Source organism: Peromyscus leucopus, chromosome 17 (assembly GCF_004664715.2).
Source record: "Peromyscus leucopus breed LL Stock chromosome 17, UCI_PerLeu_2.1, whole genome shotgun sequence".
In the NCBI taxonomy this organism is placed as follows: Eukaryota; Metazoa; Chordata; class Mammalia; order Rodentia; family Cricetidae; genus Peromyscus; species Peromyscus leucopus.
The window spans coordinates 52,943,129-52,956,768 of NC_051077.1; the positions used below are offsets into that span (position 1 = coordinate 52,943,129).

General features: G+C 51.9%; 1 protein-coding gene across 9 annotated transcripts in view; it reads right to left on the reverse strand.

Moving 5' to 3' along the window:
* The window catches only part of Eps15l1 (epidermal growth factor receptor pathway substrate 15 like 1), a 95,866-nt gene that overhangs the window by 19,979 nt on the left and 62,247 nt on the right, over window positions 1–13,640 (reverse strand). For 8 of the 9 annotated variants that reach the window (XM_028893545.2, XM_037211800.1, XM_037211799.1 and 5 more), the window contains exons 17-21: window positions 13,059–13,182; window positions 12,029–12,079; window positions 10,926–11,062; window positions 7,713–7,773; window positions 6,928–7,010 (exon numbers count right to left, since the gene is read on the reverse strand). In XM_028893545.2, the coding sequence (XP_028749378.1) occupies window positions 6,928–7,010; window positions 7,713–7,773; window positions 10,926–11,062; window positions 12,029–12,079; window positions 13,059–13,182 (456 nt within the window). Of the gene's footprint in view, window positions 1–3,416; window positions 3,497–6,927; window positions 7,011–7,712; window positions 7,774–10,925; window positions 11,063–12,028; window positions 12,080–13,058; window positions 13,183–13,640 lie in introns of all 9 variants that reach the window. The other variant, XM_037211804.1, reaches the window with a different exon arrangement.

Here is a 13,640-nt window from a genome sequence, read left to right on the forward strand (position 1 = left end):
CTTTAATCCCAGCACTTGAAGCAAGGTTGATCTACAGAGTGAGTTCCAGGACAGCCAGAGCTACAAGGAAAGACCTTGCTTTGGAATTAAAAAAAAAAAAAAGATAAAATGGGTGGTGCCAACCCCAGACTGGTGGTCCTGGGTTCTATAAGAAAGCAGGCTGAGCAAGCCATGGGGAGAAAGCCAGTAAGCAGCACCCTCCATGGCTTTTGCATCAGCTCCTGTCTCCAGGTCCCTGCCCTGTTTGAGTTCCTGTCCTGGTTTCTTTCAATGATGAACAGTGATGTGGAAGTGTAAGCCAAATAAACCCTTTCCTCCCCAACTTGCTTTTTGGTCATGGTGTTTCATTACAGTAATAGTAACCTTAACTAAGACAGACCTTCTCAAAAAGAGCAAAATGTTTAAGAGTACACCAGAACGCATTGTGCCCAACATACAACATAGTAAGTAAAGTACAGGTCAAACAAACCCAAACAAACCCACTGCTGACAAACCAGAAGGACCAGTCCAGGAGTGGTGGCATGGCCACCACCACAGTCCGTCCACAGCACGGGGCAGACGTGAGACTAAAAATGACAGCAGACTCCTCAAGGAGCCCAGAGAGTGAGAGGAGGGTTGGCGCTTTCTATTTCCTCCCACAGGGCAGGCCAAGGACAGAAAGTCAGCCAGAGCACCCTGAACCCCAGGCAGCACCATCCAATTGCTGGAGAGGTGAGGAGAGTGTGCAGCTCCCCTAGTCCCAGAGAAGAGCCAAGCTCCAGCCACTCCCAAGTCCTTAGCAGCAGGTGTGGCAGGGAGGTAGCGGCTTTGGCACCCAAGCTGACAGCTCCTCCCCAGGCCTCAGTGCTCTCTGGCTCCCAGGCAGGAAATGGATGTTCTGCTGCTCTCTCCCTGGGGCTTGTGAGAGAATCCTACTGTCACCACCCCTGCTTTACACACAGGCAAACCGAGGCACAGGAAGTCAATGTGGCTTACCCAGACTACACCAGGGGTCAATGCTGACCCAGGGCTAGTACAGCTTGTCCACCACCTAGGCCTGGACTCCGTGGCACCATCTGAAGGGCAGGGACTGAGAACTACCCGTCCTCAGGCTAAAGGAGACACACATGGCTTCAGGGGAGAAACAGAGCCAGAGGGGACACCAGGAGAAGGCAGCTCCTCCAAAGGAAAACAGGGTTCTGGGGCTGGAGACACAGCCGACGGACGGGTCACATCCCTGAGCTCCCTACCACCTCCAGGAAAGGCCAGGTGCTGCAGCATCTACAGCATGTGTCTGTAACCTAGAGCCAGGAGGAGCAGAGACCAGAGGAACTGCTGGCTGGCCTAGGTGAAGCTGCAAGCTGCAGGTTCAGTGAGACCCATCTCTAACAGCAAGAGTGATTAAGGAAGACACCAAACACTGACCTCTGACCTCTGGGGAGCACGCACGCACGCACGCACGCACAACAGGACCCTGCAAGCCCCAGATTTACTTTCTAACAAGCCCCCTCCTCCCACCTCCTGTACTGGGAGCTTCGTGCCGGTAGGTAGGCTGTAGTGCAGGGAGGAGGCAGCTCCTCTACCAAGAACACTCAAGTCTTTCTACGCAAATGACACAGTCTTATTTCAGAGCCTGTCCTGGAAGTTTCCAGAGCACCAGCCTGGTCAGGATGCAAAGTCCTATGGTCAGAGGTGAGTTGGGTTGCCCAACCTGGGCTAAAATCCCAGCCCAGTTCTCTGCCTTGATTTCCCATCTGTGACATAACAGTGACAACAGACCTCATCGTCAGGAGCATTCCCGGAAGTTAGTTAGGGAACGCCCACCACACACTGGATGCGTCAGCACAGATACAGTGAATACAGCAGCCCCACCTTGTCACAGGCTGTCACACTGATAGCATGGAGGGAAAGTTCCAGAAAAACAATTCCTGAATCTCAAATAACTTATTGTAGAGTACTGTAACTATTCATTCGACAACTGTGCCTTGTTTACTAGTCACACTATGTCAGAAGTACAGGTGCAGAGGGAACAGTGAAGACAGGCTTCAGGCATCCATTGGGGGAGGGCTCCCAGGATGGGGCTCCACAGGCTAAGAGTATGGTGAGGCAGATGGGCAGGATCCCATCTCTTTCTGAAGCCTGTGTCTACAGAACCTCAACTCCTCCTGCCTCTGGGGTTTGGAGGTAGACCAGGGCCATCTCCAGGCTAGTGGTTGCTTCTTTGAGATAGGGTCTCACCATAAACCTGAGGCTGCTCTTATACACATTTCTCCAGCCTCCAGACAAGACACGGGATAACAGAGGGAGGGTGCACCACTCAGCATCTTTGGATGCTGGTGAGAGGCTCAATATACTTAGAGGCAAGCCTGGTGACCTGAGTTTGCTCCTCAGGTTCAAATGGTAGAAAAAATACTGACTCCAGCAGGGTTATCCTTGAGTTCTACACAGGTGCCATGACATGCGCCACCCTCCCCAAAGAAAAGCCACTTGTTAGCTGAAGGTGTGAGTGCTAGGGCTTGTGTGATGCAGTCCTGGTTCTGGGGCCTGAAATACAGAAGCCTGAGGAGAAGAAGGTGCAGTGTGGATGTGGTTCCCTGGTCTCCTGACTCGGGAAGCCCCAAATCACAGGCAGGAGGATGGGGGCCTGAGAAGCTCTCCTTTCTGAGCTCCCGACACCTGCTGACACAATGCTGTCTGGTCCTCTGGCTAGCAGCAATGTCTCAGGCCAGACAGCTGTGCCACCTCCGCCTGGGGCTTAACTGTGGCAGCCTGGCTCCCCTCATGTGGTCCATCCTATCCAGTGTCACACTGCTCAGGTAATTCCCGGTTATCAGTTTTATGATTGTATTTTTTGAGGAAATGTCTCACTGTGTAGTCTTGGCTGTCAGAACTCACTCTGTAGACCAGACTGGCCTTGAACTCATAGACCTCCACCTGCCTCTGCCTCCTGAGTTCTGGGACTAAAGGTGTGCGACACCAGGCCCAGCTTCTAGACCCAGTTTTGATGACTTTAGGTTTCCTTCCCACTAAATCTCATTTGGGACCTGGCTCTTTCCACCTCAGGCCACGGTGGATTCAAGGCAGGCTGTATTTCAGAGAAGTTCCCGCAGAGGCTGGGAACTGGAAAAGAGCAAGAAGGCAGGCAGGGGTGAGGAACAGCCGAAAAGGACCAGGGGCACGGCTCAGGGGTGGAGCCCCTGCCTGGCATGCAGGGGACCCTGTGTTCCATCAGCACCACTGCAAAGATTTAAAAAAAGAAAGAAAGAAAAAACCAAACAAACCACGACAAGGTTGAGAAGTCACTGAAAATGGGCTGCCATCCACCCCACTACTGCGCAGGTGGCCTTTCTTCCGGGGTGGGTGGGGAAAAGGTAAATGAAGTTAGACTTCTTTACATCTGAGGTGCTCTACGAACACACTTCAGAGAACTTACTTACTTTGGTTCCTTTTCGGCTGGAGTGCTGGGATGAACCCAGGGCCCTGATCATGCTCTGCAGGCTCGCACCACTGATCGCACCTGCAGTCGGGGAACTCATTTTTAAAGCAAGCAAATGTCACCGAGGCTCAGTAACTGTCTAGAATCCTTCTCTGGGAACCTGTACTGGACAGTTTTGTTTGTTTGTTTTCTGTTTTGTTTTCAGACAGTTTTTCTGTGCAACTCTGAAGCCTGTCCTGGAATTCACTCTGTAGCCCAGGCTGGCCTCAAACTCACAAAGATCCACCTGCCTCTGCCTCCTGAGTGCTGGGATTAAAGGCGTGCGCCACCACCGCCCCGGCTCATTTTCTTAATTAGTGATCAATGAGGGCCCAGCCCATTGTGGGTGGTGCCATCCCTGGGCTGGTGGTCCTGGGTTCCATAAGAAAGCAGGCTGAGGAAATTGGGGGAAGCAAACCAGTAAGCAGCCCCTCTCCATGGCCTCTGCATCAGCTCCTCCTCCAGGTTCCTGCCGTGTGTGAGCTGCTGTCCTGGTGTCCTTCAGTGATGAACAGTGACTTGGAAGTGTGAGCCAAATAAACCCTTTCCTCCCCAACTTGCTTTGGTCATGGAGTTTCATTGCAGCAATAGAAGCCCGAAGACGGAGCCCTCCACTAGCACGGCCTGAAGGGCTCCCAGAGGGGTGCCTGCTGTCACCTTCCTCAGCACAGCTGTGCCAGTGGAGGGCACTCTAATTCCAGGAGCGAGGAATGGCACGCACTGCTGCCTACCCTGGTCAGGTGCGGAAGGGCTGGTGGTGGTGGCTAAAAACAGAAAAAAGAAAGCCGAGAGAAGAAAGCCCTTGCCACTCGACTTTCATTTCCCTCCAGATTTATTTATACCCAGTGTTGTTCTTGAAAACTAGCAAGGTAACCAGAGAGGAAAACCAGTGGGGGCAGGGTGGGGCCAGCATGGGCTTTACAAGTGACTTGAAGTCAAGGAGCCCCAAGGATGGTGTAAACAGTGTATGGGACAGGATTTTCCACAGCCCTGGCCAATTGTGTCCTGGCCTGGTGCCGAGAACAGGAAGTGGGCCTGGCTTTCCTATCCCAGTTGGGGGGGGGATGGGGAGGACACACAGGCTTATCTGGGGGTTCCTCAGGAGAGGGGGGCCTATGCAACAGAGAGACAGGGAAGGACTAAAGAGGGGTGGCAGCTAGCACCTACTCCAGCCTCAATCCCGGCATCTGAAGTGGAGAGCAGCCCAGGCCCCGGCCCAGGCCCTGGCCCCCTGCATGGCACGGCCTCTCAATGACCACTTAGAAGTGGCATTTCCACACGTGTGTGATGCACTCCTGTAGCCTCTCACTCCTTCCCACTCCCCACGACCCCCTTTCATTCCTGCTCCCACAGTCTTGGTTTGCAGGCTCTTTCTGTGACTGAGCTTAATTAGGGCATGTTAAATGAGCATGGGCAACAGCCAGTGGCCACAGTGAGCAGAGAAAACTTTCTTCTCATCAGCAACCTACAACTACAGGTACCTTGTACACTTGCTCAGGCCTTCTATGGGTGACAATGAACAGGGAACAGGTTCCAAGCCTAGAGAGCTAGAGTCTAGTCCTAGAGAACGGAGTCCATAGCTTCAGATAGCTCTGACCACCAGCCCTTGTAAGCTGCCGCCCCCGTGTGGCCAAAATGTCCTGAGAGCAGGAGTTGGCTTCCAGGCGGGCCTACAGTACTGGTGCTCCAGGAGCTGCATGCACGGGGCTCCTGAGTGGGCCAACTGCAGGCCTCCTGCTAAAAGCCAGGCCTCCCTGTGCCGCTGTGTGCGTCTGTCACTGTGCTGAAAACTTGCAGCACGCCAAGTGTTTTTTGGAAGCAGCATGTCACATTGCATGTTGCTACTGCTGCCAGCCTTTGGCACCTGAGAATTATCGGGATAATACTGGGATACCAGTGAAGAGGGCATGGTGGGGGAGGGCAGGGACCCCATGCTTGGGCACTGGCTACCACCTGTGGTTGGCCTCCATCTCCTGGGGTTCCACATCTGAGGATTCAACCAACCTCACACTGAAGATAGAAAAACACTGCATCCACACTGAGCGCACACAGGCAGCTTTCCTTGGGACTACAATGGAGCCACAGACACAGCACATCCTGGGAGACACTCGAAGCCACCCAGATGTGCAGTCTGTGGTACTGAGTCATGTCACAAGAGGGATGACAGTGAGGATTTTGATATCCCCTGGGCATCATGCAATACACCTTTATGGATACCAGGGATGCCTCCACCCTCAGAATGGCCTCCGACTGCCTCCTTCAGGTGGCCCCAGTAGAAGGATGGATTCTGTTAGGGAAACTGTGCCCAGGAGAAAAGTTTGCAAGGCACACCACACCAGTGGCTCTAAGGACAGAGCTGATGCCCTGCCAGGAGAGAACAGGGCAGAATAGACAAGGGTGCCATGGGGACAGGAGAGCAGTGGCTGAGAGAGCACTCCTGTAGCACTACTTTCCTTAACTGTTTTGAGGCAGTGTTTCTCTGTATAGCCCAGGCTGTCCTGGAGTTGGCCATCTTCCTGCCTCTTCTCCAGGGTTTGCTGCTACAGCTGGCTTGACTGTTATTCATTACCAAAGACGACTCAATTACATGCACCTGTGACTAGGTCTCTCTCACCAAGACCATGACTCCAGGTTAGCAAGTTCTTCACAAGGATGAGCCCTGCTGCTTTCTTCTCAGACAGGTCTAGCTCCATGTGTAGCCCAGGCTAGCCTCCAAGTCACAGCTGTCCTCCCACCTGAGCCTACCAAGTGCTGGAGGAAACGTGCATCCCACCCGAGCCTTGAGTTGCTGCACTGTGGGATGACTACTTGCTGAGTTCAAAATGTGGCTCTCAAACCACATGTCCCCTCGATGAGTGACATCAGCCACAGGGCATCCTGGAGCCAGAGCAGACAAGGAAGCTTTTCAGGGCCCCTGTTTAGGACAGGGCTGTAGCTTCTGTCCTTGAGTAGTGCAAGCTGTCTTTGTATGCATATTCATTCACTTTGCTGTGAGCTGGCCCTCACCATTCAATACCCTCAAGAGTTTGGTCCCTGGAGGCTCTAGGCATTTGTGTGGTTCACTTTCTCCAGACACCTCAAGCCTGAGGCCTGTCCCCCTGGCCTCCTGGGACCACCATGTCTATCTCTTCCTTCCCTAGGTCCTTGGCAGACTGATAAATGTACAGCCCTGGGCCACTCCCTGACCTTGAGTGTGCTTGGCCACAGAGGCACCACTCCCTGCCCTGAGATCTGAACCTTGTTTGATCAGACCTGAGCAAGATGGGCCGAGGCTGACGGCACCGGGAGGGACCCGTCCTATCCCAGGTCAGGTATTTCCCAGGCCCTCTCTGTCCACTCTCTGCTGTGTAAGGTTGTGCTCAAAGAGTGTTGACCAGTGCAGGCACAAACCGTGCGGCAGCAGTTACATCTGGCTCCCCACACTAGACGCATGTGGACCCGGGCTGTGGCTGGACTTCTTCAGAGGGCCTTACCTTGGACATCTGGCTGAAGTCAGCAAAGCCCTCGGCACTGCTGAAGGAGCCGCTTCCAAAGGGGTCTAGGGTTCCAAAGGGATCTGTGAGGGGCACCAACACAGTTGGGGTTATGGTCTGAGCAGATGTGCCTAACACCAAGGGGCAATCCTAGGATCCAGGAGTAGGAGACTCGGGGCCGTGAATGTCTCTGGGAAGATGGCTCACAGTGATCAAATGAGGGATTGGTTCCTGCTGTCCTACCGGTCCAGGAGAAGCAGGTGACATGGAGAGAATGAGCCATTAGACGGTGGCTGGACACACCACAGTTTGTGTGTGTGTGTGTGGACCATCAGTCAGGAGAGATTCCCTCACCCCCAGCTTTTCAGATAAGGTCTCACTCTGTAGCCCAGGTTGGTCTGGAACTCATGGAGATACCCCTGCCTCTGACTCTTGAGTGGTAGGATTATTAAAGATGTGTACTCCCATGCCTGAGTCTGTTTTGAAACTAGTGATCCTCTAGGCTGTTTCCTAGTGCTGGGGTCAGAGGTGAGTGCCACCATGCTTGGGAAACTGTGGACTATTCTCATTAAGGACAATGAGCAAATGGCCCCCAGCACAGACAGGCGTTAACAGATAAACTGTCTGGAAGGATGCCAGCTTCTGTGGGACAGACAGGCCTGTGAGGGTGAGATGAGGGCATGCATCCACTTAGGCATCACGCTCCACCGAGCTACACTAGTCTGGGGACTGATGACATCACTGAGGCGTGACGTGGTCAGGAGGGTGGGAGCTTCAAGTCTCACCTGATCCTTTCGAGGAGATGCTGGAGGAAGAGAAGGGATCACTGGACTCAAATGGGTCAAGCTGAGGGAGGAGAGAGGAAGAGTTTATTCTGCCATCTACCCACTCAACTGTACTTTCCAACACGTTCAAATGCCATTAACAATACCACACACCAGAGAAGGTGGGGTGACTCAGACAAACCTGGGCAGTGGAGGGGAATCCTCAACAGATGCCCTGCAGCAGTAACACTGATGAATGCTACAGTCCCCACAAATTACCATGAACTGAAGGCCTGAGAAGTGAACCAAAGCCACAGACAGAGGACACTAAGATCTGGCAGAAGTGGAGTCTCTGCCTAAAATCCCCAGAGAGGGGCTGGGGGCATGGCTCAATAAAGGGAGGGAAGTTTGTCTTTCAATGGAAGGAAGAGAATCAGAAAACAGACGCCTGGCCAGTCCTGTGAGCACTTAACTCAACGGGCTTGGTGGCGCACAACTTTAACCCCAGCACTGGGGAGGCAGAGGCAGGCGGATCTCTTAGTTCAAGGCCAGCCTGGGCTACAGAGCAAGGACACCCAGGGCTACACAGAGAGACCCTGCCTCAAAAAAAAAGCCAAAAATAAATAAATAAATAATAACAATTTAAAAGAGTAGTTAACTCTTTTAAATTCACACCTGTCTTCCCAGCACACAGGAGGCCAAGGCAGGAGGATTGCTGCAATTCTGAAGCCAGTTGGGACTACCCTGAGAGATTATGCCTCAAAAGAAAAGAGAAATAGAGGAGAGAGACCCACATAAAAATAATCAAAGCAGCCGGGCGGTGGTGGCGCACGCCTTTAATCCCAGCACTCTGGAAGCAGAGCCAGGCAGATCTTTGTGAGTTCGAGGCCAGCCTGGGCTCCAGAGTGAGCTCCAGGAAAGGCGCAAAGCTACACAGAGAAACTCTGTCTCGAAAAACCAAAAAAAAAAAAAAAAAAATCAAAGCAAAAATGACAAATGCTGTCAGCACCATGGAGGTGGAGACAAGCGGATTTCTGAGTCCCAGGGCTACACAGAGAGTACCTGCCTCATAAAAACAAAAACAAACTAACAAACAAAATATTCAGAGCTGGAGGGGTGGCTCAGTGGTTACAAGCCAGAGTTGGGTTCCCGGTACCCACAAGATGGTTCAACCACCTGTATCTTAAGGTGCAGGGATCTGATGCCCTCTTCTGGACTCCATAGGCACCACGCACTCATGTGGTATACAGACAAACATGCAGGCAAAATACCTACAAAACTAAAATAAAAACTCCTTAAAATCTTTAAAAAGGAAAAATCCCAGCCGGGCGGTGGTGGCGCACGCCTTTAATCCCAGCACTCGGGAGGCAGAGGCAGGCGGATCTCTGTGAGTTCGAGGCCAGCCTGGGCTACCAAGTGAGTCCCAGGAAAGGCGCAAAGCTACACAGAGAAACCCTGTCTCGAAAAATCAAAAAAAAAAAAAAAAAAAAAAAAAAAAAAAAGGAAAATCCCAACAGAAAAGCAATTATAGGTTGTGTTTCCCTCTCCAGGATGCTGGGCAAAGGGACTGGATTCTAGAACATGTAGAATTATGCAGGCATGATGAGCTATATTGGGGACAGGACCCCAGTCTCAACATACAATTCATTTGTTTCTCTCGTGTGTGAGGTGAGTGTGTGCAAAGGCCAGAGGCACCTGGCCTCCTATCTCATCGCCCTCTGCCTTAGTCCTTTGAGGCAGGGTTTCTCACTGAACCTGGAGCTGGGCTGGCCAGCAAGCCCCAGCCATCCTCCTGTCTCTCTACCCAGCTCAGGGCAGGCTGTGCATGTCTAAGATTTTCACAGGCGCTGGGGTCTACATGTCCACCTCAGGCCGCCACAGGCTCAGGCCACCCCAGGCGTGTTCCTGACTGCTGAGCCACCACTCCAGCACCGCCACCACCCGTGGTTTGTTGGCTTTTTGTGTGAGACAGAGTCTCACAGTGTCTCACTCCTTGCTATAAACACCAGGCTGGCCTGGAATTTTGTTGTCTCCTACACACAGCCTGAAGGGAAACCCGCACAGCGTTCTAAGTGCACGTGCACCCTGGCTGTCTATATCCAAACCACACGCGGCCAGATGTGGAACTCTGCACTTGTATCATGATGTCAGGTATGGCAGGGGCAGATTAGGTCCTCTGAAAGTTACATGAAGGGAAAAGCAAGCAAGATTGGCACCTCCCAGCCTTCTGGTTCCTCACTTGCACAAAAACACTCCTTCTGGGCAGGGCTGGTTTCCTTCTCTGGCTTCTGCCATGTTGCACCCACAACAAAACCAATGGCCACACTACTCCAGAACTCTGAACCAAAATAAACCTCTTTGCTTTATTAAGTGTCCAGTCTCAGGAACTTTGTTAGAGTAACAGAAAACAGACTAACACCCTCTAACTCAAATGATGCCATCAGTGATTTGCACCAGATGGATCCCAGAGCACAGCCAACAAGATGGTTTATTAAGTAAATGTGTTTGCTGACAATCTGAGTTTGTTCCCAATAACTTACTTGGTGGAAATAGACATCAACATGTGCTGTGGCACTCACAAGTGTACACACACATACAAAACAGTGGCTGTGGACTCTTCAGTGGTTAAGAGCTCTTGATGTTCTCGTACAGTCTGGTCCCCAACATCCATGTCAGGCAACCCACAACAGACTGAACTCCTGCTCTAGGGAATATGATATTTTCTTCTGGCCTCCCAGGGCATCTACACACATGTGGTACACATAAATTCATGTAGATACACACACAATAAAAAAAATCTAAATAAGAATGTAATTAAAAGAAAAAAGACTGCAGGGCAGGCTGATGGAGGGAATGTGTGGGCTCTAAGTGTGTGTGTGGCGGGGGGCTCGCAGTCTTCCCCCAGCTTCCCCTCGAGTGGACAGGACAACAGGTGCGGCCACCATGCCCAGCTTCTCGTGGTGTTTTGCTGTAACTGTGGGACACAGAGTGCAGGTGGGGGCACAGGAGAGGGACAGGAGGGGACAGGAGCTACCTGAGGAGATGCCCTGGCCCTGACGTGGCACGGTAGTGTGCCGTCTCACAAGACAGGACCTGGCAATGACAGCACTGACCAGGAATGAGACCGGGCGTGTAATCCCAGCTCCTGGCCAAGCCAGCCAGCCTCCTGACACCTCGGACCCATCCACACACATCAGATCAGACCTGCTCAAGTGGGCCACAGAGACCACTCACCTTTGGAGGTAAGGAAGGGTTCTTTGTGAAGGGGTCTGAGGTAAACGGGTCGTTCTTTGTCTGCTTCTTGAAGAAGTCATCAGTGTTTGAGCTGTGGAATGGGTCACTTTCTTTGAAAGGGTCCCCTCCAAATGGGTCTAGAAAGAGAGGGTACAACAGGTGAGCAATGATACTAGAAAGAGGTGAGGGGTGGAGCCCAGGAGATGAGGTGAGGGGGTGGAGCCCAGGAGATGAGGTGAGGGGTGGAGACCAGGAGATGAGGTGAGGGGTGGACACCAGGGGAAGAGGTGAGGGGTGGACACCAGGAGAAGAGGTGAGGGGTAGACACCAGGATGAGACAGAAACTGTGGTGACTGGTCAGTTGCCCGGAGTCAGGACCTCTCAGGGTGATGGACTGTCGACTGTCCTTCTAAACATCTGTCAGAAGCTTTCCTGGCACCCACTGCCAAACCTGACAGCCTGACCCACATGGAGGAAGAAGAAAACGGACTCCTGCAAGTGCCCTGACCGCCATACATGGCACACCTACACACAACTGTTAAATGAAAGTTTCTTGAGACGGGATCTTGCCCTGTAGACCAGCTATGTAGGCTGGCTTTGAACTCAGGAGATCCACCTGCTTCTGCCTACTGAGTCACCGAATTCTGGGATTAACAGTCTGCACCACCATGCCCAGTTCATAAAACTTTTTTAAAAGGAGAATTTTGTGATGTGTACATCATGCTCTGTAATAAAGCTGCATTTAACACTAATAAGCAATGTAGGTGGGGCCAGGGGCAGGAAGCACACTGGTGGGGCCAGGCACTGGACAGGATGGGAGCTACTGTGACAGATGGGGGTTTCTGCTGGGGTGCAAAGTTTCCAAATCTTTTCTGTTTCTGTGGCTGGGGATGGAATTCAGCCTTTCGGGCACACTAGGGAATGCCAACAAAGGAGAAAAAAGTCACATACGACATATGATGGCTGTCTTTTGCTATGACATCACTGACCCTGGCATCACACACCCAACATAGGCAGCTATGGCACAAGTGACCATGTCCCAAATGAACTGGGTCTGAAGAGACTCTGAGCACTGTCAGGGACACAAAGAAGCCAGCCTTTACCTGTGACTGCCGTCTGTTGCTCTGCGAAGGGATCGTTCTGGAAGGGGTCACCTGGAGCAGAGAGAGCAGCAGTCAGGTGAGTGGAGGGAGGACAGCGGGAGACAGGCCTTCTGCCTGGTTCAGGAGGAAGAAGTGGTCCCTCTGCACCCCGGCCCTGCCACAGAGGGTCATGGGTAAAAAGTGGGAGCCCCAGGCCGGGAAACACTTCATGAAGCTGGCCCGGATGCTTGGCCGGCTGCAGAAATAACTAGTCTTTGAGAAAGCACTTATCTTTCTCCACTCTGGATCCCTGCATTTCCTACCCTGCTCAGTAAGAGGACAGGGACACAGTGGCTGTCCTGGCCAAGTCATGATAACCTATGACAATGCCAAAACTGCTGGAATCGTCCCTTAGACCTAAGATCAAAATCTCAAAGCTCCCCAGGCATGGTGGCGCACACCTTTTTTTTTTTTTTTTCGAGACAGGGTTTCTCTGTGTAGCTTTGCGCCTTTCCTGGAGCTCACTTGGTAGCCCAGGCTGGCCTCGAACTCACAGAGATCCACCTGGCTCTGCCTCCCGAGTGCTGGGATTAAAGGCGTGCACCACCAACACCCGGCTGGCGCACGCCTTTAATCACAGCACAAGCAAGAAAGAGGCTGGAGGATCTCTGTGAGTTCCAGGTCAGCCTGGTCTACATAGCAAGTTCCAGGTCAGCCAAGGCTACACAAACATCTACCCTGTCTCAAAAAACAAACAAACAAACAAACAAATAAAAACCTTAAAGTTAAGGGGCTGGAGCAGTGGCTTAGCAGTTAAAAGCATCGCTTGTTTCTACTGAGGACCCAGGTTCAAGTCCCAGCATCTACATGGCGGTTCACAACTATCTGTAATTCCAGCTCTGGAGGATCTGATGCCCTCTTGTGCCCTCTAGGAGCACTGCACACACATGATGCACACACATGCAAGCAAAAGACCCGTACATTCACAAGAAAGTATTTCAAAAAGAAAAGAAACAGTAGTCCTTTCACGGGCACGCAGGCTGGGGCATACCTTTGAAGGGGTCAGCTCCTTTAAATGGGTCGGACTTGAAGGGGTCCTCCGCCTGGAAGGGGTCTGGATGTAGTTCTTGGGAGTTGTTGCTAAACAGTAAGGCTTTGTTTTTGAAAGGGTCATCCTAGAGTGTGAAGAAAGGACAGACACTGAGTTACTTCTGATCTAAGCCAAGTGCAGGACTTCACGATTAACTCAGATCTGCACTTGATGCAGTGTGAGCTGGAACAGAATGCCTGAGAGGAGTCACACAAGTGGAGATTTTGGCTAAAAGCAACCCTGGACATGAGTTTATTTGCTGAGGAAGCAATGGAGACCAGGTGTGAACTCATGGGAACATGCAACATAGCTTTGCAGTGTTTCAATACATCTAAACAACGCTAGTAAAGCCACTGAGGAGAAAGAACAGATAGATGGAATCTACCCACCCACATGGGGGAACAATACTCAGCCTGGAAGAGGATGAAAATTCTGCTGTAAAAAGAGGCGACTTGAGGACGTGAAGCTAAGTGGAAATAAGATGTCAGTGACAGAGAGAGAAATGCTGTGTGATCCCATTCATACGAAGCCCCTGGAGTCACC